General features: G+C 43.3%; 1 protein-coding gene across 2 annotated transcripts in view; it reads left to right on the forward strand.

Moving 5' to 3' along the window:
* The window catches only part of cntnap5a (contactin associated protein family member 5a), a 148,400-nt gene that overhangs the window by 23,299 nt on the left and 98,493 nt on the right, over positions 1–26,608 (forward strand). For both annotated transcript variants that reach the window (XM_026145972.2, XM_026145974.2), the window contains exons 2-3: positions 6,221–6,331; positions 9,779–9,972. In XM_026145972.2, the coding sequence (XP_026001757.1) occupies positions 6,221–6,331; positions 9,779–9,972 (305 nt within the window). The remainder of the gene's footprint in view (positions 1–6,220; positions 6,332–9,778; positions 9,973–26,608) is intronic.

Below are 26,608 nucleotides of genomic sequence, written 5' to 3' on the forward strand. Positions count from 1 at the left end.
TAGAACAGAATAGAACAGAACAGAACAGAATAGAACAGAATAGAATAGAACAGAATAGAACAGAACAGAATAGAATAGAGGAGAATAGAAGAGAATAGAACAGAACAGAATAGAACAGAATAGAATAGAACAGAATAGAATACAACAGAATAGAATACAACAGAACAGAATAGAAGAGAATAGAACAGAATAGAATACAACAGAATAGAATACAACAGAACAGAATAGAAGAGAATAGAACAGAATAGAATACAACAGAATAGAATACAACAGAATAGAACAGAATAGAATACAACAGAACAGAATAGAATACAATAGAATAGAAGAGAACAGAATAGAATACAACAGAATAGAATACAACAGAAGAGAATAGAAGAGAAGAGAATAGAATAGAAGAGAATAGAACAGAATAGAATAGAATACAACAGAATAGAATAGAATACAACAGAATAGAATAGAAGAGAACAGAATAGAATAGAACAGAATAGAACAGAATAGAATAGAACAGAATAGAACAGAATAGAATACAACAGAACAGAATAGAAGAGAATAGAACAGAACAGAACAGAATAGAACAGAATAGAATAGAACAGAAGAGAATAGAAGAGAACAGAACAGAATAGAACAGAATAGAACAGAACAGAATAGAACAGAATAGAATAAAACAGAACAGAATAGAATGCTTTATTGTCACTATGCACATGTGCAATGATATACAGTAGTATAGGTCTCAAGAAAAAAAGTAAAAACAGCTGATAAATTGTTCTACTTATCTGCTTGTGGTCACTAGTTACAGCAGCCAGCATCATTCATCCCTGTATGGAGCTGTGCTCCTGTTTTTTTTTCTTTATACTACAACCATGAAATGAACTCCCTGTTTAGAGTTTGGGATTCCTGGTTCGCAGCGTGTGGATCGTAGCAGGCGTGGGCAAGTCATTTCCCCACGGGGCCACATGAGAAACTGGGTCCGTCGTGGTGGTTCGCACCAATAAGTTGAATCAGTTTTGCTGCATAGTAATTTGATCAGTTTTATACTGCTACAGGCAGTAAAAATATGAAATGCAACCTTTGTCACTGTTTAATCAACATTGCCATTGTGCGTCATGTCCCCTGCTGTCTGAGCGTGCAGTTGCCTCTCCCTTTCATGGAGTGCATTGCTGCCATCTCTGCTGTGATGTCAAACTCTTTTTGTTAACCTATGATAAGCAACTGAGCCATGTTGTGGGCAGCTGTTGCCCAGAGTGAGGAGAAAAAGTCCAAATCATTTGTTTTTCAGCTGAAGCTCCATCGATCCATCTTTTTATGGTTCGTCTGCAAAGGGGAAGATTCTCAAAGGCTTCTGTTGTCTCAGGGCGTGTCAGCAGAGCAGAGTCCACCAAACACTCTTTGGTAAACTCCCCCTGAGAATTTTGTTTGGCAATCACAAAGCTGGTCTCAAGTGCTCCATCTCTGGCTGTGTAAATCTTTATAAAAACTCTGCTTTTCCTTTTAAAGCTTTGCTTGCAAATCTTCAAATGTCCATTCGTGCTCAGCACCAGTGCATTGCTGTATTTCTCTGGTGATTCAAATTATAATCCTTAAACGCAGCGATCGGCTCTCAGCACACAGCTTTGCCTCTGACGGTCAGGAAATACTTACAAGTTCACATCAAGAAATACTTTTTTTTTCAGGTGCAGCACAACATAACATTGGTTCCACCACATTTCCAGTGAAGCTGCTTTCACTTGTATATATGTACATGCATACATTTAACAACAAAGGAAATGGTACCTTCAAAATAAAAGAAATAACGTTGTATTGTGATTTCCCTCAAAATCTCAAAAAACAATGAGCTCGTGTTTGACACACAGTGTTTCTAAGACTGTTTGGTTGATATACTTGTGTTTGAATTTCCCACCGACCCCACGTAGGCCAGTCAGGGGCAAGGAAGGATCGAGGGGTTGTAAATGCCCAGGACGGGATTATCAGGTTGACACTGTGGCAGTCTGACATGGAAAGAAGAAAAATAAAATGATATAAATGAAAAAGAAAGGAAATAGTTTCCAGATGTGTATAATAATAATGATATGAATGTTTATTGTAGTAAAAATCACAGGGCTTGGACCACAGGCTGAAGCTCAATCATAGAAATGGACAAAAACTCTTTAGATTGTTGGTGAAACATGATTTACTGTACAGACAAAGTAACCATGTTTGAACAGGGATATGAATGAAAAAGACTATTAAGTCTTCTCTATAACTTAAATACAATTCAAAATAATTTGGTTTTCTATTAAAATATCTTTGGGTGAAATGAAGACCTTTCAGATATGAAGAAATGCAAACTTTGGCTGTAATTCCACTAATAAACCAGTTTTGTTTGTGGTGATGTCCTGAGCTGTGGAAAGAATAAAACAGACATCGGTGGAGGCCTTCTGCTGGATGGTGTCACTGAGAAAAGCTGCTTAAATAAATATGCACTGCTTAACACACTGAGGATTTAAGTGACTCGGAGGCAGAGTTGGGGTATCATAGTGAGGCTGAAGCAGGGGAAGTGTGTGGGCTCCACAGGGCCCTGCTTTAGCTTTAGCGTGGCACCACACTGGAGCTCCAGCTCCGCCTGGATGTTTACAGGTGCTTTTTACAGATCAGCGGCAGGTGGATTACTGAGCAGTTTGCACTGTTGAGGCTCCTCCTTCACTTTCCTCATGCAGCTTGAAAAATTCATTGAGCATTTTTTGACTTAGCCATCGCACCTCAGTATGATAGGACCCAGAGGGCGAGTGGGGATCTAAACCAGTGGCCTTGAGGAAGCTAACCGAGTGTTGGCCGGCTCATTAAATGTTCAATATTCAGGGATTTACTGCATAGTGTTTCCTGGTTTATGATGCAGTGATTGGACGTCTCTCTCTGCATCTTTTCATCGTGCATCACACCCACTCTGTCTGTTGTTAGTATCATAAGTTTGTCCAAAGGCAGTTTCATGTCTTTTGTACATTTCAAAGATCTATTTTCCTGTGCTCCTTCCATGCATTGATTGAATCCTCAAAAGTTCCTGTTTAACACATAAAGTGGATGAAAATGACCAACTGTGAAGCATCAGTCCGTGCTCTTATCCACAGCAAGGGTGTGTGTGATGAAGCCTTTCCATCAACTGTGCTTTTAAGTGGCACGCTCACGCACACCATCAGCAGCAGTGATGGTGTGCGTGAGCTCAGGCAAACGTTTGAAAATGTCAGAGCACGAGACGTCGCTGCCGAGCCGACTTCGATATCTCGTCTGCCTGTAAAACCTTCGCTGCAGCTTCACTTCAGTGTGTTGTAGGATCAGACGACTCTTCTGTCTCCCGTAACTGTTGCTGTGTATTTTGTGCACTCGTCCTGATGTTTTGTCACACGGTGCCGTCTTATGTTATATTGTTTAACTACGACCACATTAGCTCTACAAACAAAGCACACAGGTTTACCAGCAGCGTCTGCATCCCACCATGTTTTGGTCATTTCTTTTAGGGGTTTGCTTTAATTGAGTGAACTCAGACTTGCATCCATCTGCTTGGCCCTGACTGGTCGAAGTGGACAGGGGAAAGAAGTGATTGGTGCTTGCAGGGACACCGACTGCTGCGCTGCATTATGGGGTTTGTAGTATGACTGGTGTGGGTGCCCCATACCCCCTAGCCATTAATAATTGAAATATGAAATTATGTTGTGGGGTAGAGGTAACTGTATTGTGGGCTAAATGTGGCCCGTGGGCCTCGAGTTTGACACGTCTGACTTAGACCTTGGAGGGTTAAGTGGAAAAAGCCTTTTATTATGATAAATGCACAGTAAATGAAATGCATTTGTCAGAGAGCTAAGCACTTACTGCTATTGCTCATCAAAATTGTGTATGCAAAAAGTTATTTTCATCATTTTTGGACAGCTGGTAATACAGCGAGTAATGGAGCAAGACGCCCTGTTAGCCGCTGGACAAGAGCACCTGCTCACAAAATGAAAAAGACCAAGTAGTGCCTGGTTTCTTTACTAAAACAATGCTTTTTGCTGCTGCACCCATTGTGTAAGATGACACTTGTTGTTACCACTGACAACTAGGTGTGTTGGTGAATGAGCCAGGATGGAAAGCTTTCAGATTCCCACGTTTAAAGACATTTAGTGAGTGTGTCTGGGATGAAAAGCATTGTTTCTGTAGGAATGTAGGAATATTGTAAAGCACTGAGCTAAGAATAAATGTCCTTTAAAAACAAACAAAACTTCATTTTTCTCTAAAGTCTTTAGAGGATGAAAAATTAAAAATCCAGCGGATGCACATTCCTGTTTAAGTATTGTGGTCAGAGATGCTCGTTCATCGTGGTAATGAGTGTGAAGGTCAGTTTGGGGACATTAAACCAAATCTTCTTTGGGTCGTATGTATATATATATTTGCCTTTATGTCTTCTCTGATCCAGAGAAGAACCCGGTTCTGCTGTTTTCCACCCTGGAACCAGAATGGCTTGAAGAAAACATTAAATCTAAAATAACTATATGATTGACGGCTGTGGTTAGTGTACAGTATGTAAGCCTCTGCCCTGAACTGCAGTTGGAAACACTGCACATGTGTAAATATTTCAAGTGTTCACAGAAAATGGCACTTTCAGCCTGTGAGTGTCAACACTACTCAGCTCTGCGTTGGTCTGCACAGAAACACATCATCGTAGCACTTCTGTGAATGCGGCCGACGACGATCGGTTTGTGGCAGTTGATGTAATTTTGATTTCAAGAGAGATTAAGCGTTCCTTCTCTGCTCACACTTGTTTGGATGTGTTTATAGTCAGGGTTCATTTGGCTATAAAATTCGAGCGTCTGAGCCTTACATGGAGATTGTGAGTCAGCTTCAGAGGATTTTCAGTTATCCCAAGCCATGGAGCAGCTTTGCAGACAAATTATCCTCCATCCATAAGTCTCCCTGACTGACAGCTGGGCATTTGGCTCGGGACCAAAACCTGTAAACAACAGCAGAGTCTGTGAGATGCACAATTTGCACACGGAGAAACTTTCTGTGCACTCACACAGCACTTCACATCACCTGCCAATTTGAGAACATGTGTCAGAATATCAAAGTATCGTTGGTTTGTCTCACATCTTCAAAGCTGTCAAGGTTTCATTGTGAATGTGAGGACTGAACGACGGAGCAGAGCAATTGACTGGGCTTTTAAAGTTCTGTGCTCCTTCAGAGCAGAGCTACTGTTGAGGAAAGGATGGATACAGATGGAAAGAAAGGTGAGTTATTTAGTGGGAATCCAGCAGGATCAAGGAGACTTTTGATAGATGAAGACAAACAGGGTTGCATAATAACCCCAGTTCTCATGGTGGAGTTAAGATGCCAAGCCGCTGCTCTTACTTCCCAAACGAACATGTGCAAATGTGCTGCAGCTCAGCCATAACTTAAGTCTTGGACAAAACAGCGTGATCCACTTTAGTCACACTTGAAATCAGGATTAGAAAAATCTCTTGGCAAGTGATCTGAGAGAAGTCAAATCAGGTCAGTCGAAATTCAGTGGGACACCCGAAAAGAGAGCGAGCTCATGCTGTCAATTCTGCTGTGCTGTTTTCAACCAGATGGATAGCCAATTGCAGCTCCAGATGTGCTTCGAATCCATCTGAGCACAAAGGAGGATGACATCCAAAAACAAAAGGGCCTCCCTCTCACTCTGAAGAGCGAGTGCCACACTGATTGAAAGAGTGAAGGGATAATTGCAATCAGGCCAGTGCCAGTTTTCATTACGTCCTCAGCCGCGGGTCTTAATGCAGCCCTGCACTCCAGCAAAGCAAGCCTTGGAAAAGAGGCTGTTGTTGTGGCGAGCCGGGTGGATCAGAGGAAGACAGAACCGACAGCTTTAGATCACTGGACTCTTAATCTGCTCCTGTCTGTCGGATGTGATGTAATCTCACAATGTGGGATTAAAAAGAGCACGCACAAACACAAAAGGAGCCCCGCCGTTTTCTGTGCAGCTTTCGAGGGTCACTGCAGGGGTTAATAGACTGTTTGAGGCATCTGAGGAGTGAGGCAGCCGTGTTATTTTCTCTCTAATTCTCGCTTTAAAACTTCTCTATTGACAGGCGGAGGCACGCTTTAACCTGAAATGTTTAACTTTGCGTTATCCATTTTCCATTATTACAGCCTGATCTATAGGCATGGCAAGCTGGAAAGTACACATACGATGTCGCAGACGCAGCATCTGAATTGGTGTTTTGTCTTTTATTCCCAGATAATTGTAACGGCCCTCTGGTATCGGCGCTGCCCCATTCATCCTTTCAGAGCTCCTCTGAGTCCTCCGTCAGCTATGCTGCCTACAACGCCAAGCTCAACAGAAGAGATGGTGAGTACAGTGAATGTTCCTGCATTATTCAGCGTTTCTAAATGCTTGTAGTTAACAATAACCATAGAGGTAACAGAGCAGAAAACACTCAGCTGAAGTGTTTTTATAGTGGGTTTATGGGTTGTTTTGGAAGGCACAGACAAATAAGCTCTTAAGACTTTCTGAATCTATCACATGCAGCAATATAAAGGGGTCTGTTTACCTATTTGGAGGAGATGGCCCCTCTATTGGAAGCAGTGATGAGTGGGCCGAGAAATTCAACAGCCACAGTCGCCATGGCAACTCGAGGCACTGACTGGATGTTTTTTGCCACAGACTGTATGTAAAAGCTGTATGTGTGCACTGTGACATCACTCAGTGGTCAGCATTTTGCCGGCCTGCATGTATGTATGTACACGCACACACTAACCAAGCATCAGTAATCATCAACTAACATCAATAGAAACAGCTGTCAGAGGTGGAGCAGGTCACCTGGTCAGAGTGTCCTTGGGTTCCCAATGCACTGATCAGAGTGGGAATGTTGGATACAAAGTACTGAAGCATAGGGAAAAAGAGCTGGTATGATCTGGTGAATGAGGCTTGTAGTAGCGCTTTGAGTGGGAATCCATTTACTTTATCCATTAGCAGAATTACTCAACCCTGGAAGAAAAGAGCAGTGTAACTGAACCGTCTGCAAACGTCACCAATAACAATAATAGATGCATTTATAGAGTTGACAATGAATTTTGTGGCCAAACTCAAAGTAGCCAAGAACACAACTCCCCTGGCTCTATCAGATCTACCCAAAGCTCTGCTTAGTATCACTGAAACCAGCGAGCCCTGAAACTTCACAAAAAGTAAAGACATTTCTGTTTGGTCAGTTATTTCTTTGTTGTAACACTGCTCGTGTGCAATAAACCATATATGGCATTGGTAAGTCTGTTTGTTTCCCCTAAATGGTGCCATATGGTAATTTGTAAGGTTTGTTTGTTGGCTGAGCAGCAGAGTTGAGTAACAGGACAACAAAGACATAACAGACCAAAATCAAATTTCCCTACTTTCTGTGCTAAGCTAATATGACTGGAAACCAGAATCTGTGTAGCTGGGAAGTTGGTTAGTCAGGCAACTGGTGCAGACGAGTGTCATGAGAGATAGGTCACAGCAAAAAAGAAAATATACACTACATTGCCAAAAGTATTTTGTCACACATCCAAATCACAGAATTCAGGTGTTCCAATCATGGCCACAGGTGTGTAACATCAAGCACCTAGGCAGGCATGCAGACTGCTGCTACAAACATTTGTGAAACAATGGTGATTTCCATAGGTGCCACCTGTGCAACTATTCCAGTCATCAAATTTCTTCACGACTAAATATTCCACAGTCGACTATTAATGGAACTTTAAGTGGAAGCGACTGGGAACAGCAGCAGCTCAGCCACGAAGTGGTCGTTCATGTGCAATCACAGAGGGGGGGCAGCGAATGGTGAGGAGCATAGTGCACAGAGGTTGCCAACTTTCTGCAGAGCCAATTTCTACAGACCTCCAAACTTGATGTGGGCTTCAGATTAGCTCAAGAAGCATACAAACTGCACCCACAAGCCTTAATCACCTGGGCCAAAGCAAAGTATTGGATGCAGTGGTATAACTACGCCACCACTGGACTGTACAGCAAGTGGAGACATGCTCTCTGGAGTGATAAATGATGCTTCTCCATCTGACAATCTGTTTCGCCTTATTACTTTTGTACTACCAAATAATTCAAGTTGTATAGAAGTTTATGGAAAAAGAGGCCGTATTCTCCCTTCGTCTATGACCTCAGTAAACACCTGACTAATGTGCATGTTCATCCTTTCATTTTACGTCAGTGGTCTGAATTTCTAGTTGCAAGTCAATTCTTATTGAATACAACATTAAATATAATTCGTAAGTTATTAAGGCCGTTACACACTAAACGTGTGCAAAATGACGCAGACCTGCCCTGTAACCTCTACACACACTGAATGTTGCATTTTTGCAGAAATTTGTCCCTCAAAAACATCCACTGTGTAAAAACTAAAGCAAGTGGGCATCAGGCCATAATGAGTCCTGATGTTTCTGAACAAGAAAGGTAACAAAAAGCTGCGTCACAGATGCGTTCGTACATTTTTCAGGATGGTAGTGGTGCCTATTTGAAGTCTTCTTAGCAGAGCAGTATAAAACTGCCAATCAAAAATAAATATGTAAATTATTGAATTAAATTTGTTAACTCTTATTAAAAACTTAGTTTATAAAAGATGATTTTTCAGTACAAGTTAAAAATGTAAATTTAAGACCAGAGTGCTGACACAGCCAGCATCTCCTTTCAGTGCTTCTGAGCAGCCGCTATATTAATTCATGCATCGAATAGTGTCAGCCAAGAAAAACAATTATCCCTCAAAAACAACCACATATCTTTGCTACAGCTGAACTGGGCATAGACCTCCACTGTTAGCCTGCAGCGGGCCCAAATGTAGGCAGAGGGCTGAAACAGAAGAGGCCGAAGGCACGTTGTGAAAGCAGTAAAAACAATTACCAGACAGGAAGTCAAACCCAGATAAAACTACATAAAAGGAGAAATAAACAGCAATCATGATGGGAGCAAGGAGACACTCAACAGTGAAACATTAATGGTTGAAGTCAGATGGGACACAGAATACAAGAAAAATGGAGGAAACTAAACCACGAATAACGAAACAGGGACTGAAGCTGACTTATTGGTTCTGAAAACCAAGAACTGAGAACCGACACCAGAACTGCAAAGACTAGAAAACTGTATAGAACGGAAACGTTCATAGAAACTAAACAGGAGCCAGAACCACAACCGTATAATAACAACTGAGGCTAAACATTAATAGGATGGAAAGACATGAAAACAGGAACCAAATGTAAAAAGAAACAAACAGTAAAATATGAAAAATCCAAACAGAAACTCACAACAACACAACACTAACATGTCTTACATCTGGGCTCTCATCAGCTCTGTGGGGCAGGTCAACCACCCCGCCTGCCATAACCACACTCTCTGTGCAGCTCTGTGGGTCCGGGGCAGGCGCCCCTCATCGTTCCATCATCACAGGAAAATGGCAAAGGAAGAGCTGTGGCTACGTTTTGGTTTAATTCTGAATGTGATGCAGAAAGCTGCTCTATCTTTAACTCGCCCCTCAGTCATCCCACTTTTCCGTTCCACTGAACTTAAGCCTTTCAGGTAAAATAAAGCTGCCGGTGAATAAAAAGCATTGGGCTCTTTATTGGAACTTTGAACATACTGCATATACAGTGCATAAAATGAATCCGTTGTTTTCCACAGAAACAGGGGCTTTCACTGTGGCTGCTGAAGTGGAACTTAGCCTTGAAGCCTTTCACATAAACTCCTCGCACGTACACATCAAGACTTGTTGACAGAGTGCATGTGTCAGACCCTCTGCCTGTATTTTCTGCTCTTCCTCAGGTGCAGGAGGTTGGTCTCCAATGGTAACTGACCAAGAGCCCTGGCTCCAGGTGGACCTCAGGGAGCAGATGGAGGTGACTGCTGTAGCCACACAGGGACGCTATGACAGCTGGGACTGGGTCAGCAGTTACCTGCTGCTCTACAGTGACACAGGCCGGGCTTGGAAACAGTACAGACATGAGGATGGCGTAGGGGTCAGTATTTTTTATCCGCTTTCTCCACCTACCTACCTTCAGTTTGTTACTGACTTAAAGCTGATACAACAGTACAGCTGTATTATTGTAGGGTCTTTACCTTTCGACATAAAGCACCTTCAGATGACGCTTGTTGAGATTTTAATTGAGTTGAATTGAAACCAGCTAGCCAACAACTAATATGATCAGTCGAAGGGAAAAAGTGTAAGGCCTATTCTGGAATGTTGATGGATAGGTCAACGGTTGGGAAATATGCCTATATGCTTCCTTAATGAGTTTGGAGTTAAATAGCTTTCAGACTGGAAGCTGAGCAAAAAGCTAGCCAGGATCCAAAGGTCACTAATTAACTTGTGTATGTGACCCATAAAGAAACAAGCAGCAATATCAAGTTTAGTTTTGAAACAAATACACACCGGAGGCATTTCTGGGCTTAGGGAACACTGTCTCTGTTTTAGGCTAGTGGAAGAAGTTTGCCTTCCAGGCTTTCTGCCAGAGTTTCTGTCAGAGAGATCGCAGGAAACCAGCAGAGACAGAATAAAGAGCAATGAAGTCTACTGATTCAGCAGGTTGAGCTGGATGAATTGGAGAGAATGGGTGTTTTACCAAGCGGACAGGGCTGTAGGTCCAGCTGTGCTGTGCTTTTAAGCCTGTGACAGAACCCTATGAGGTCGAGGTCATCACTGACTATGACCTTAGTGTTTAGATTAAATATGTCACAGGTTAAATCATCAGTTAGGTTAACAGCCTACATGTTTTATAGATCGTTCACCTGTTTGCAGGGTTGTCACAGAAACCTTCTAATGTGGACATGTAACATCTTTGTCCATTTCATATGTGGCTAAAAGAAAATCTGATTGGCTCGTTGGATGTCACAAGGTTAATCACGTAGCACCACTGCATACTTTTCCAGCACTGGTACGTTCTTAAACACTAACATAGCTATAGTTAGCTATAGTTAGCTATAGTTAGCGTTGTGTCACATGTTTCATTCTCTGTTCATTTCTTGTGTTTTGTGGACCATCTGTTCCTGGCATTGCTGGTCAGTGTCAGTTAACATCCTCTCACTTCTGACACGTTTCAGGTGTGGCTCTGGTGTCAGTCCAGTTTTTTCTTTTTATCGCCTCTGTAATGTCGCAACATATTATGCCGGCCATACATGGATTCAGAGTCTCAGAAAATAGCTCCATGTTGGCACATGCCATTAATTCTTTATTGTGTTTGGCCCAGTTATGTCAAAGACTGTCAGCAAGACGGTGAATGTCTCTCGGAGCGTTTTCTTGTTTGGTAGTCCAATTAGCAGAGAGTGTTGTTGCCTACTGGCGTGGCACTGCTGCAAAGTGATCTTCTCTCTATTGTGTTGAATAAGGGCAATGATGTGTGGCAGTGAACAATATGTCTAGTTCTGTTTTAAATGATATATCTTTCTTCAAATACTTAAATATTTATTATCTACAATGCTCTTAAATGACCGTCCTGGACACTTTCAACATCAAACTTTCCTCCAGCAGCCCTTTGCACAGTACATAGTATTCAGTGATACGTTGTTACTATGTGGCACAGTGATGGTTAGCTCTCACAGAAAGAAGGTTCCTGGTTGTCCAGGCCTTTATGTGTTTTTACGGCCTTTATGTGTAAAATCCAACTTCTGAATTGGCCACGAACTCAAAGTCAGTGATAAGAGCAGGTGCTCCATGTGTGTAGAATAAATGTGCTTGTAGTGTGAAGCCCTTTCAGTAAGACCAGACCACAGCGATGTAGAGTGTGAGTGACATAGCCTCAAAGTTATATTTGATTATTTCAAGAAAATCTGAAATAGTGATATTTCTGATTATAAAGAAAGGAGTAGTACAACGACATGTTGGGCCTTCTTCAAAACCTCTGAGGTGTTTGAGCTCTGTTGGAGCTCTGTGTCTATGTGCACACCCATGAGCTAGAACCTGGACAGCCTTTCCACACACTCCCCATTGATGCTGATGGGCTGCAGCTTGGACTTCCTCCTTCTGACGTCGACTACCAGCTCTTTCATCTTTGGTGATATTGAGGTCCAGGTTGTTGTCAGCACACCAATCTGACAGCCTCTGATCCTCAGCTCTGTATGCTGTCTCATCACCCCAAGGGATGAGCCCCACCACGTTGGTATCATCTGTGAACTAATATAGAGAAAATGCCAGTAATCCCAGCAATCAGAAAGCCTTCAAGCACTTGGCAACAGTAGGAAGGAAAAACTCCCTTTAAACATGAAGAAACCTGGCAGAACCATGCTGAACGAGGCCCAGCCATCTGCCTTGACTGTTTTTGGTTGATTATAGGGAGACAAATAAAAAGATGCACTATAACAATAACAAATAATAACCTATTTATTTATTTATTTAGGACGGTGCATGTTAATGAACATAAATGTAAAAAAAAATTACATGAATGTAAACATGCCAGATTATAGCCAAAGGCTAATTTCCATCTGTTGTCCTTAAACATAAAAAATAGACATAATAATAAATTCCATGTCGTCAACCCTCTGAGATCTGGGTAATTACAGGTGTTTACCCTCCAGAGTACTGTGAGTACAAGCTAAAGAGCACCAGGGCTCGCAAAATCGCTAGCCCGACGTCCCGGGGCTAGCGATTTTGCCAGTCAGGCTACCAAAATCTATCTCTGCCCTGCCCGTCGGGCTATCGTAGGAAGGAAAAATATATGTCAATGCTTTTGCATTCTCTCGGAAATGTAGCTGGGTAATTATGTCATTGGCATCGGTGAGCCACTGTCAATATGTGACATATTGAAATTGCGTTTGAATTTGCGCTTGTTTTTTGCTTTCACTTTGCAATCGCGCGAACTGTGTATAGAGAGCGACAGCACTGATCTGTGAGTGATGATAATTTGCGCACCAATTCCTCTGACATCGTCTTATTAATCGTTAGCTTACTATGCAAACATGACAAGTGAAATCTCCCGCAGCTTAAACATGTGAGAGGTTGATCGCGCAGAGAATCGCTGAGCTTATGTGAGTGCCTGTGTAAAAGCAGCAGGATATATATTTGACTACGATGACCTGGATGACTGAGAACCTTCACAGACAGATATATATTTTAGTTCTGCTGAGCCAAATAAGACAGGTCAGGGTGAAGAAGTGACAGCCAAAGAAAAGCTTACCACAAAACGGAAAAGTTGTGACAAATCAGACTATAAGGCAAAAAGAAAGTGCAGCTTCATGGTTTCATGGACAGAAGAATTTCTGTGGCTGCAACATGACGAGCTAAATAACCAGGGCTGCACATAAGTGGTCCGCAGGTGCGCATTCGCTGTCAAAATAAAAAACACGCACAAGATAAGAAGTTGCAACGCGTGTTTGCGTACATAAGATTTTCAGGAGGAGGACAGACATTTGTTTAAAACTCTTAAAGATGTCGAAGAAGCTCCTTTAAGCAATTACTGTGATGTTCCTCCAAAAAAATGTCAGGAGTCCGAACCACAAAAGAAGCGCGTATTCTCGGAAAAGTGGTTGCAGGAGGTGAGCTGGCTTCAAACAAATGATGAACGCACAGAGATGTGGTGCAGAATGTGCCGTGAAAATCCCACTCTAGGACAAAAACAGTGCCTTTTATATGGACGCAAACACACGTTGCAACTTCTTATCTGGTGCGTCTTTTATTTTGACAGCGAATGCGCACCTGCGGACCACTTATGTGCACCCGTGTAAATAACATAATGTTCTGCCGGGTGTGTCGTTGGTTTTCTCTCGATTTCTGAGTCGACAAGCGCCTTTGTTACTGGGACCAGTCATTTTAAGAAAGGCCCCATTAGAACCCATGAGAAATGCAAGAAATGCATTATTGCTGTCTGCAGTATCTTTCCCAGAACAAACACCAATTGCAAATAACATACTAAAAATAAACCTGAAAAATCAGTTTAGAACAGCTACTATGTTGCAAAGAGTGAACGACCACTGGCACAATGCAGCAGTCTGTGCAAACTTCAAAAAGCAAACGGCCTCGATCTTGGTTCCACTGCGAGCCCTGAGCACCAGTTATTATCTCCATCTTGTAAGTCAGCAGTGAGTATTATAAGCTACTCACAGTGGGTTGCTGTGATGTCTTTATTTCTAGAAAAAAGTTGTTACATTTATGATTGAATAGAGATTTCGACACAAATCTCTCGTTTTCTACTCTCAGACTGTAGCAGAGCACCTTTGGTTGATTCAGAGTTTAGCAACTAATACTGTCTTATCTAGTTCATGGGCTTAGTTTAGACCCCCAGTTTGTCTACTGTATAATTACATATTAGCAATCTACCTGAGGTGACCAAAGTAGGAATACTGTTCATTCTTTATGAAAACTATCTGAAAATGAGGATTTAGATCAGAACTGAGCATCAAGCCTGAGTGTTACACATGATGGAAACAAGAAGACAAACTGAACAGATCCACATTAAAGAAACCGTCAAAATGATCACAACAAACAGCCCAAACAGCTTTTAACTCTTCATTATGGAACAAATAGTACTTAGACTGAAATTAGCCTGTTTTATTGTCCCCCAAAGAAGAAGCTTATTGCGCTGTTACTGAGACTTAACGCCGTAGATTAAATGTACCCTTTGGAAAAAACTGCTGCAAACTTTATGGGAAGATTCATTTGTTGATGTGAACAAAACAACACAGCCAGTTTTTAATTAGTGCTGAAAAAGGAAAAAGAAGTTCACGGTTCCTGAAAAATAATATCACATATGGTGTATGCACAGTGATGTGCAATATGCTTTTAAACAGCACACAGCTTTTTCCACTCACTGTCACTTCTCATCTCATTGTGCCAGGAAAAATGGGAGAAGCTGCTGTGCAGTGAGAAGACAAGGCAATATGCATAAACATTACTGACATGACCTGCAGCTATCACTCTGTATAACTGAGTCATGAAAGAGGAAATGGAGGTGCTGAATTCCTTTCAAAATTTCAGAGATCCAAATAGCACTCAACCCAGGCATGCAGCGCCGTAGTCTGCCACAGCAGCCAAAACAGACGACATCCTCTGAAACTTGGCAGGCGTTTGAAGCAGGCATGAATAGCCTTTATATTTGCTGATGTGTATTAAATGCAGACTCGCGCAGACACTCCCAGCTCCTTTTCGGCGTCCGTATGAAGGATGAATAGCAGTGATTAGCAGCCAATTTGTCTGCAGTCTCTGGTGAAATTTTCACCCAGGCTGACTAACTGCAGCTTTCACCGAGACCTTTTGGCAGATACCAACTCACATCCGTCTGGAAGCTCAGAGGTAACAGCTTACTGTCAGAAACTGAACCGAGCTGAACTAATGAGTGAGCAGCAGCTGTTGGGATGACTGCTAGCTCTCAGCCAAATTAACTCCATAGAAGAGTTAGAAAAACTGTGGGCTAAAGGTCGGCCGTTCTTCTCACAAGTCTGCTGGCTTTTTTTGCTGATAGCAGCACGCTAGCCCGCTCTGGTACAAGGCTCTCAGCTAATTTCTCCCTTCAGTGGTAACTTTTGTATTGAAACTTAAAGTTATTATGTTCAAAGATGTGACCACGTTGTGCTTTGGTTCAGCTGGAGCTGCTAGCTGCCTGCTAAGCTTCTCTTATCTCTTATTCTTTCTTTGTTTTGAAAATTCAATTCTGCGAGACAGACAAACTTTCACAGGTCACATCAGCTGGTCAAAATAAGACTTACCAACATTTTGATGCTAGGCTCATCCTCCCGTCTGGATCCAAACAGGTGTTAATATAGTATTTTCTGACCGATATTTGGAGCCTTCTTGTTTGAGAATCAGTCAGTCTCTACTATGATAACACAGCTGTTGCTGTGGCCTCAGACTCTGACCTTACAGTGACCAACCTGTGTGCAGACTATCAAACCCGAGGCGTGACAGTGTAGAAACTAGAGATGGACCGGTATTGGTCCGATACTGACCTAAATTACTGGATCGGATATCTGAGAGATATCTGTGTATTTGTAGCCTCGCTACCAAACCAGCATTTCATCTCCGAGGAAGTTTTCCCAGAGAGAAGTAAAGCAAGTGTGTAAGTTCATCTCTGAATGTTTGTAAAGCATTCCAGCGTTAAGCTTAACAACCGATATGGAGCGACTGCCTCTCTCTCTCTCTCTCTCCTGCTGCTTCTTCAGTCATGAAACTGATCAATGATCAGCTGATCGGCTTTTCTGTCGCATTACAAAATACAAAATGCAGCAAGATATTAAAAAAACTATTTTATTGATTAAAAAAGCACTATATCGAATTCATATCGGTACCGGCAGATATCCAAATTTATGATATCGGTATCGGTATCAGACATAAAAAAGTGGTATCGTGCCATCTCTAGTAGAAACTGACAGGCAGGCTACAGTCCGCCCGTCATTGCTATCCTGTGATGCTAAAAGGTGTCCTGCAATGAAATGGTCCTCTAGAAGGAAACAAATGAATCAGCACAGTTATTAACCCTGTGCAGTCATGAAAGAGCGCTACACAAACAGCCAAAAGTCAAAAGTTTGGTTCCCCCTTTGTTTAAGTTTGTCTTTAATGATCCGCTTTCTTGTTTTCTTCTGTGAACCTCAGTAAGAGTGATGACACCACCATCTGGTCCTGTCAGTATCCTGTCTGAGGAGTGTTCTGAGAAGAGCCTGCTTCTTCTAAGAGCTGATAATAACCCAATTAGCACAAGCCAGGGGAGAAAATCTGTGAAAATGACTTGTCTGCTGGAGCTTTTTGGCCTTTTTAGTCACGTGCTGTAGCACAAACAGCAGCGCGCTCACACGTGCCTTCTCTTTTTTGCTTATGTTAAAAATGAGCTTTGTTCTTGTTGGCACATATAATGTAAAAGTGATACACCCCCGTTTAAAGTCCTGCTTTAACCTAAATCCCTGTGATATTTGCATTCTGCTCCTCAGTAAATTAGCTGCATGGTTTTTGCAAATATTCAAAGGTGGGAAAAGGAATATATTCCAGCAGGGAGTCCACATTATCCTTCATTATCCTTGCAAAGCCTTATTTAAAAATCTCTTTTTAATGCAGCTCTGAATAAATGTGTGAAACAAATTCTCCTCCTTAAGGGGGGAATTTACGCATTCATTTTCTTGCAAGTTAGCAGTTCAGGTAGATGGGAATCTAATAGGGATTAAAATGTGTTTGCATGAATGCTGAAGACTCATTTTCTGCTAATAATTAGCTTTTTCCTAAGAAGGCAGCAGGTCTCAGAGGCTGATTCACAGGACTTTTGTTTATTACATATGAACAAATCTGTTAATCGAACAGGCAGGTAAACATGAACCACCTGAGTACTCGAATTACTCTCAGGAACAACAGCTTAGGATGTGGTAATTTTCCACTTAGGTTGCCCAGGTTAGGCAGAGGCTTAGTCCTGACCCATGTCCTTATCCTCCACGTGCTCGCTGGACCTCGGATGGATCTTGAAAATGAAATGAAAGAATGTTTTGACAAGTGAACACTGAAGCTGCACTGATGAATATTCAAATGGATTTAGCAAAGTTGTCCCAGGTGGATAAACTGAGTGTAAACAAATGCTTAAAATGTTTCTTACAAAAATGATTATTTTTGTGTACGTATTGGAAGCTCTAACAGGCTTGCAGTGTTTGCTGAGGCCATGCCAAGCACAGCTTTTTGGTAACACGTTCCTAAAAGCCACAGTAGACAAATCAAGGGAAACTCGTCAGGTCAGAGGAATGAAGCGACTCCATTATATGCTGGAATAACCAGGAGAACCCTGGCTGTGGGCCAGGCTGCAGTTTACAATACAACTTTATTTATGTAGCACATTTAAAAACCAAAGGTACACCAAAGTGCTTCTCAATAATGCAATAAATTAAAATCAAATTAGATAGAGGGGCAATAGCAAAGTACACTGGAAGGTGAAGGCACTAATTAACCAGGAATGCAAGTGAAATAAATAAGTATCAGAAGATAATTTAAGAATTAAATTAATTCATACACATAAATATCAACGGGAAGATTATTCCAGTAATATTATAAATTATCAAATCACTTTTATTGTCACATCACATGTGCAGGTACACGGGTACAGCACATACGAGTGAAATTCTTGTGTGCGAGCTTCACAAGCGACAGCGGTGTGCAAAAATACATAAGAACAAGCAAATTATAAGAATGACTAAATCTGAGAGTTATATGAATAAATATATGTACAATATAAGAGTGTATGTTCTGGGTCAGTACTGACCCAGCATTCTGAGTTCTGGTCCATTTTTGAATGAACGTTTTGTTTCTCTGGTGTTTTGTTGATGATGATGATTATTGTTTGAGTTCTATGTGTTATATTTAGGGATGGGTATCGTTTAGGTTTTATCCGATACCGGTGCCAAACCGGTACTTTTGAAACGGTGCCGGTGCTTAAACGGTGCTCAAACCGGTGCTTAAAGAATGGAGAACACAAACTTTGTCCAAAAACCTCTCATGTTCAGCTGTTTTTTGTAAAAAAATATAACAATGTTAGCCTTTTCTGCAGCTATGGGGCATATATGGTATCACTCTTGGCTGGAAGCAGTGCTTAAACAATGGAAAAAACACAAACTTTGTCCAAAAACCTCTCATGTTTAGCCGTTTCCCTCTTTTTCTTTGGTCATTTTAGCCTTTTTGGCCAGGGTGAAGGGAGTATCTGCCATCAAACAAGAAGACAGCCGCATGTAGCTATGATGATGTTTGCTAGTTCACCTTACATGCATTAATGTAATAACGTGGTTAGCCTACTCAACGTAAATTACACACGAACAACATGAAGCTACTCACGCAGAGAAGAACGGCTGCTGCTGCATCATCATCCTCATCATTTCTGCTACACTGGCAGGGCTAGGGGCCAGGACTCTCCTCTTCGGGTTCTCGGGGGATGTTGCATAACTGGCAACCCACCCGCAGTAGATGTGCTCGGTGTGAGGTCTCGCAGCAAGCTATCAAATACGGCGCATTTCTGGGCTTTTAAAAAAAACGCTATGCGTCGCCAGGTTCGTCGTCAGATTCGAGGTGTTACCTCCTTTGACAGTATCACAGTATCAGCTTAAAGCACTTGTTGCTGCTGAGTTTGCATCTTTTGCTGTGAAGTACAGCCAGACTTTTGACCGCTTCGCCTTGGGCATTTTTAATCTGTAGCTCTGCTCTAAAAGAACGTACGTACCTGGACCCGCCTACTATCCTCGGAAACGTAAAATGATTGGCTAGAAGTGTATCACAGCTCAGGAAAAAAAAGCACCGAAATAAAGCACCGAAATGTGCGCTGCTTTTCGGTCTGGTTACTACCGTTTATGTCAGAACCGGTGCCGGACACCGGTACCCATCCCTAGTTATATTCGGTCTGCGTCTTTATTTAGTGGTTTCTTGTTTCCTGTTTTATTGTGAAGGTCTGTGTCTTATGTGAGTGTGCTCAGTATACGTTTCCCCTGTCTCGTCAGCTTCTCCCAGGTGTGTTCCCCTCCTGTCTCTCATCCCTTGCTTACTGCCGTGTGTACATAAGCCCTGTGCTTCCTTTGTTCTGTCGCGTCGTTAACGTCTTCTGCCCTCACTCCCTCTCTGTGTTCTGTTTGCCAGCCTGCCAACCTGTCTAGTTATTCGGTACTCCCAGTTTAGTTAGTGTTTTTCTGTTCTGCTTCATCCCAGCAATAAAGCTGTGTATTTTGAGTTTCTTCCGCCTCCTTGAGTCCTGCATTTTGGGTCCTCTCTTCCTGCCTGCCTACACACAGAATGACTGTGTGTGTGTGTGCATATTTTAAAAATAGAATAAACAATACAATAAAATATACAGAGGTTGGCAGTTGGAAATGTGCAAAACATGTGGCATTTATATACAGTATGGAGTGCATAATGTTGAAGTTCCAGTAGTGAAGCTGAGGTGTCTCTGAAGTGTTCAGCAGTCTGATGGCCTGATGGAGAAAGCTGTCTCTCAGTCTGCTGGTTTGGGATCAGAGGCTGCAATTAAGTATCCAATTACAAGCCAGAAATGTTAGGTTGAATAAATAAGTTTTCAATCGTGATTTAAAAGATTGGACAGATCCAGACGCACCAATAGCAGCTGGAAGATTGTTCCAGAGGTTGGGTATAGCTAAAGCAAAGCCACGGTCACCTCTCGTCTTCAGGTTGCACCAAGAGCATTTGGCCCGATGGTCACATTCTAGGCAAGTCGAGTTTAAACAGTGTTGCCTTTCAGACGACCTCTCTTACATTCGTTTTGTCATAAAAGTGAGGATTCCATTAAATGTTATAATTAGAGCCACGATTTTGAAGACTGTGCTATGAGCTAAGACACTCAGGAAATATGGAAGATGTTTGCGGATCCAGGTCAGGGGACTTCTGCCTGGCAGTCAGGGATCACGATAGTGTTTTCGCTCATGGCAAGGTTATGTACTCGTAGCTTCCTCTTCAATATGCATTCCCCTAGGCTGTTTAACTTGGTAGTGACCTTTTGGAGCATACTCGAGCGTCTTCAGCGCCAGCAGCAAGATTTTCCCTCCAGTGAATTGATTAAAGCAATCGTATGTGCCGTTCTGTATGCAACAAAAAGGAAAACTGACACAGGGGAGCTCATCACCGGAGAGGAAGAGTAAAGAGTCTTAATTAATGGGGGAGACTGTTCCACAGTGACAGAAACATAAATAGAAATAATGAAGTCACTGTGGGGTTACGGCTGTTTTGTGGACCTTGATGCTTTGAGCCTATGGAAAATTTTGTGCACCCTCAGGCCTTTATTCAGAGATTTCATCTCCCAGCTGGAACACACAGGATGTTCCGTGGTGGACTTTTCTAAAGAGTGGAAAACCACAAACGTCATAGCTCAGCACGGTCTCAGAGGTGCTCTTACTGTGGTGTTTCTCTTGAATACTAATGAGACATGCTGACGTGCATCTGCGCCTTGTTGTCGAAGCTAATGAACGGTTCGAATGAGTAGGATTCAGTCTAAATCAGAGTGTATTGTCTTAATTGTATTCTCCATATGGGAGTTTCACAGTTGCATTGCATCATGCAGCACAGAGACGTTTGTTCAGGACAAATAAAGCTGCTTCTTCCAGTGTAAATGCCTGGTTTGTTCTCCGTGTGCTCGCTCTCAGGGAATCACGCTTTTCTGTAACACTGCAGGTCTTAGAACATATCTTAGGATCACTGTGAACTGGCCTAAATTATAAGAAAAGAAAAATGCCATTAAGTGTGTTGTGTGTTTCTAAAGTAGAGCTTAGGAACATTTCAACTGGATGACAGCTGATGGCTTATGTTGCTCCACAGTCCGTGTGACCTAAAGAAACCAGGAAAATACAACAAATGAATTTAGAACAAAAATACAAAGAAACCCTTGCAAAGCTTGATTATGGAAGGCAGACAGCAACGAGGCTGAGAACAGGAAACCTTTTTACTGGGTGGAATAATTCTTTGATTGGATGTAAAAAACCCCAAGGGCCTGAAGTAGTGATATTACTGGCTAACTTCATCAAACTGATATATCTGTGACAAGCTAATATCTCCTGATACAGTGGGGCAAAAAAGTATTTAGTCAGCCACCGATTGTGCAAGTTCCCCCACTTAAAATGATGACAGAGGTCAGTAATTTGCACCAGAGGTACACTTCAACTGTGAGAGACAGAATGTGAAAATAAATCCATGAATCCACATGGTAGGATTTGTAAAGAATTTATTGGTAAATCAGGGTGGAAAATAAGTATTTGGTCACCTCAAACAAGGAAAATCTCTGGCTCTCACAGACCTGTAACGTCTTCTGTAAGACGCTTTTCTGTCCCCCACTCGTTACCTGTATGAATGGCACCTGTTTGAACTCATCATCTGTATAAAAGACACCTGTCCACAGCCTCAAACAGTCAGACTCCAAACTCCGCCATGGCCAAGACCAAAGAGCTTTCGAAGGACACCAGGAAAAGTATTGTAGACCTGCACCAGACTGGGAAGAGTGAATCTACAATAGGCAAGCAGCTTGGTGTGAAAAAATCAACTGTGGGAGCAATCATCAGAAAATGGAAGACATACAAGACCACTGATAATCTCCCTCGATCTGGGGCTCCACGCAAGATCTCATCCCGTGGGGTCAAAATGATCATGAGAACGGTGAGCAAAGATCCCAGAACCACACGGGGGGACCTGGTGAATGACCTGCAGAGAGCTGGGACCAAAGTAACAAAGGTCACCATCAGTAACACACTACAACGGCAGGGAATCAAATCCCGCAGTGCCAGACGTGTTCCGCTGCTGAAGCCAGTGCATGTCCAGGCCCGTCTGAAGTTTGCCAGAGAGCACATGGATGATACAGCAGAGGATTGGGAGAATGTCATGTGGTCAGATGAAACCAAAGTAGAACTTTTTGGTATAAACTCAACTCGTCGTGTTTGGAGGAAGAAGAATACTGAGTTGCATCCCAAGAACACCATACCTACTGTGAAGCATGGGGGTGGAAACATCATGCTATGGGGCTGTTTTTCTGCCAAGGGGACAGGACGACTGATCCGTGTTAAGGACAGAATGAATGGGGCCATGTATCGTGAGATTTTGAGCCAAAACCTCCTTCCATCAGTGAGAACTTTGAAGATGAAACGAGGCTGGGTCTTCCAACATGACAATGATCCAAAACACACCGCCCGGGCAACAAAGGAGTGGCTCCGTAAGAAGCATTTGAAAGTCCTGGAGTGGCCTAGCCAGTCTCCAGACCTCAACCCCATAGAAAATCTGTGGCGGGAGTTGAAAGTCCGTGTTGCTCGGCGACAGCCCCAAAACATCACTGCTCTCGAGAAGATCTGCATGGAGGAATGGGCCAAAATACCAGCTACTGTGTGTGCAAACCTGGTAAAGACCTATAGTAAACGTTTGACCTCTGTTATTGCCAACAAAGGTTATGTTACAAAGTATTGAGTTGTATTTTTGTTATTGACCAAATACTTATTTTCCACCCTGATTTACCAATAAATTCTTTACAAATCCTACCATGTGGATTCATGGATTTTTTTTCACATTCTGTCTCTCACAGTTGAAGTGTACCTCTGGTGCAAATTACTGACCTCTGTCATCATTTTAGGTGGGGGAACTTGCACAATCGGTGGCTGACTAAATACTTTTTTGCCCCACTGTATATCTGTGACAGGCTGATATCTACTGATATATCTGTGACAGGCTGATATCTGCTGATATATCTGTGACAGGCTGATATCTACTGATATATATATTATAGCGATACAAGATGGATAATGCACTTTTTAAAACTTCTGGAACCAGTTCCTTCATCTATTCGAGAGCGGAGCTGCTGGCACTAAAAACAAAGGCACAGACCGGCATGCGACACAACATCCCGGCCGAGCTAAAGAGGAGCTACAGAGGCTGCAAAGCTGGAGCGAGGAGAGCGGATCACCGGAGGCGATTCAAACCATCAATCCCGACAGTGATCATGGGCAACGTGAACTCGTTACAGAATAAGATTGATGAACTGTGCGCTCTGAACAACCACAGACTATACCGTGAGTGCAGCTTGTTTATCTTCACGGAGACGTGGCTAACCGAGCTAACGCCGCAGGCTAACGTAGACCTATGCGGTTTCACACCCGTGAGAGCCGATAGGGACACGCAGGCCAGCGGAAAAAGCAGAGGTGGGGGACTCATTGTCTACGTTAACAACAGATACTGTAACCCTGGACACGTCTCCGTTAAAGTTTCGGTATGCCGTCCGGACCTGGAGCTGCTAGCTGTTAGCTTGCGGCCATATTATCTACCTCGGGAGTTCAGTCATGTGATCTGTGTGTGTGTTTACATCCCTCCGAGGGCCGACGCAACAGCTGCCTGTGAGAAAATACACACAGTCACAGCAAGACTTCAGACACAAAACCCCGAGGCTTTCATTATTATATCTGGAGACTTTAACCATGCCACACTGGACTCTACTCTGGCTGCTTTTCACCAGTTTGTGAATTGTCCCACAAGGAGCAACAGGACAATTGACCTACTGTATGCTAATGTGAGAGATGCATACAGAGCCACCCCCCTCCCCCCACTAGGGAAGTCAGACCACAACCTGGTTTACCTACAGCCACAATACACACCCCTCGTCCAAAGGCAGCCGGTCACAACGCGCTCCATCCGGAGATGGACCCCAGAAAAGGAGGATGCTCTGAGGGACTGTTATGACACCACAGACTGGGATGTGCTCCTGAGCCCACATGGTGAGGACATAGAGGGGGCGACACACTGTCTTACAGACTACCTCAACTTTTGTGTGGACACGGTCGCCCCTGCTAAGACGGTACGGTGTTATCCTAATAACAAACCGTGGGTAACACAGGAAGTCAAAGCTGTCCTCAACATGAAGAAGAAGGCTTTCAGGAGCAAAGTGAAGGAGGAGATGAAAGCAGCACAGCGGGAGGTGAAATGCTGCCTGAGGGAAGCAAAGGACACCTACAGGAGGAAGGTGGAGCAGAAGTTGGAGAGGAACAATATGAGGGAGGTCTGGAATGGTGTGAAAACCATCACAGGCCACAACACCAAGAAAAGCACAGTGGGGGGGACTGTGGAGAAGGCAAACGAACTCAACAACTTCTTCAACAGGTTTGACCAGCCCACAACCCCCCCACCCTCACCCTCACCTTCACTACAGAGTCCAATCCCCACTCTCCTACCTCCCTCGCTTCCCCCCCTTCCTGACACCATGACACCCCCCTCCTCCAATCCCTCTCTCAGCAGCAAGACATCTCCCCCCCTCCCCTCTTCCCAAACATCTCCCAGTGTCACAGTGGATCAGGTCAGGAGACAACTGAGGAAGCTTCGCCCCAGAAAGGCAGCAGGCCCAGACAAGGTGTGTCCTAGGATGCTAAAGGCGTGTGCTGCTGAACTTGGGGAGCCGCTACAACGAGTCTTCAACCTCAGTCTGCGACTGGGGAGAGTGCCCGCCCTATGGAAGACATCCTGCATCGTCCCGGTCCCCAAAAAGAACCGGCCCAATGAGCTGAATGACTTCCGACCGGTGGCACTGACGTCACATCTTATGAAGACTCTAGAGCGGCTCTTCCTCAACCTCCTCCGACCACAGGTACAACATGCCCAGGACCCACTACAGTTTGCATACAAGGCGGGTGTCGGAGTGGAGGATGCCATCCTGTACCTCCTACACAGAGACCACTCACACCTGGATGGGGGAAAAGGCACGGTCAGGATCCTGTTTCTTGACTTTTCCAGTGCCTTTAATACCATCCGGCCCTGTATGCTTCAGGAAAAACTGAACAGGATGGAGGTGGACCCCTGCCTGGTGGCTTGGATCTCCGACTACCTCACCGACAGACCACAGTACGTCAGGCTGAAGGACATCACGTCTGACACAGTGGTCAGCAGCACAGGAGCACCACAGGGAACTGTGCTGTCCCCTCTTCTCTTCACCCTGTACACCTCTGACTTCTGCTACAACTCTGAATTATGCCACATTCAGAAGTTTGCAGACGACACAGCCATCATGGGGTGTATCTGGGATGATCAGGAAGAGGAGTACAGAAGTCTGGTGAGGAACTTTGTCGCATGGAGTCACACAAACCACCTGCAACTCAACACCTCAAAGACTAAGGAACTGGTTGTGGACTTCGGGAGGTCTAGAGCAGGTCCACTGCCGGTTCAGATAGAGGGGGAGGAGGTGGAGGTGGTCAACAAGTACAAGTACCTCGGGCTGTGGGTGGACAATAAACTGGACTGGTCATGCAACACAGAGTACCTGTATAAAAAAGCCCAAAGCCGACTGTACTTCCTCAGGAGGCTGAGGTCTTTTAACATCTGCAGGAAGCTCCTGAGGATGTTTTACCAGTCGGTGGTTGCTGGAGTACTTTTCTATGCTGTGGTGTGCTGGGGGAGCAGCACAGCAAAGAAGGACTCATCCAGGCTGGAGAAACTGATCAGGAGGGCTAGCTCTGTGGTCGGCATGAAGCTGGACACTCTGGTGACAGTGGCAGAGAAAAGGACACTAAAGAAACTGATGGACATTATGGACAATGCTGGGCATCCTCTGCACACGGCCATAAACAACCAGAAGAGTCTGTTCAGTGACAGGTTGCTTCTCCCAAAGACAAGAACTAACAGACTTAAAAACTCCTTTGTCCCACACGCCATCAGACTGTTTAACTCCTCTCTGGAGGGGAGAGGGAGGGGAAACAGGAGGACAAAGGAGGGGGGAACAACTAAGCTGTAGTGCCTCTTCACCTCACTGTACAATACCTTTTGTGCAATACTTTTGTAAATAGTCAACAGTGCAATAGACTCAATACTTGAAATGTGCAATTCACTTGTATTTTTATTTTTATTCCTATTTATTCTATTTATCCCCTTCGTATATTTTATTTATATTGTCTCTGTATTTATATATATGTGTGTGTGTACAACTCTGTAACTTCTGTCGGTGCTGTGCTTTTTTGGAAATTGAATTTCCCAGAGGAACCCACCCGAGGGATTAATAAAGTTCTATCTTATCTTATCTTATCTTATCTTATCTGTGACAGGCTGATATCTGCTGATATCTGCTGATATATCTGTGACAGGCTGATATCTGCTGATATATCTGTGATAGGCTGATATCTGCTGATATATCTGTGACAGGCTAATATCTGCTGATACATCTGTGACAGGCTGATATCTACTGATATATCTGTGACAAGCTA

Source organism: Astatotilapia calliptera, chromosome 16 (genome assembly GCF_964374335.1).
Source record: "Astatotilapia calliptera chromosome 16, fAstCal68.1, whole genome shotgun sequence".
NCBI lineage: Eukaryota > Metazoa > Chordata > Actinopteri > Cichliformes > Cichlidae > Astatotilapia > Astatotilapia calliptera.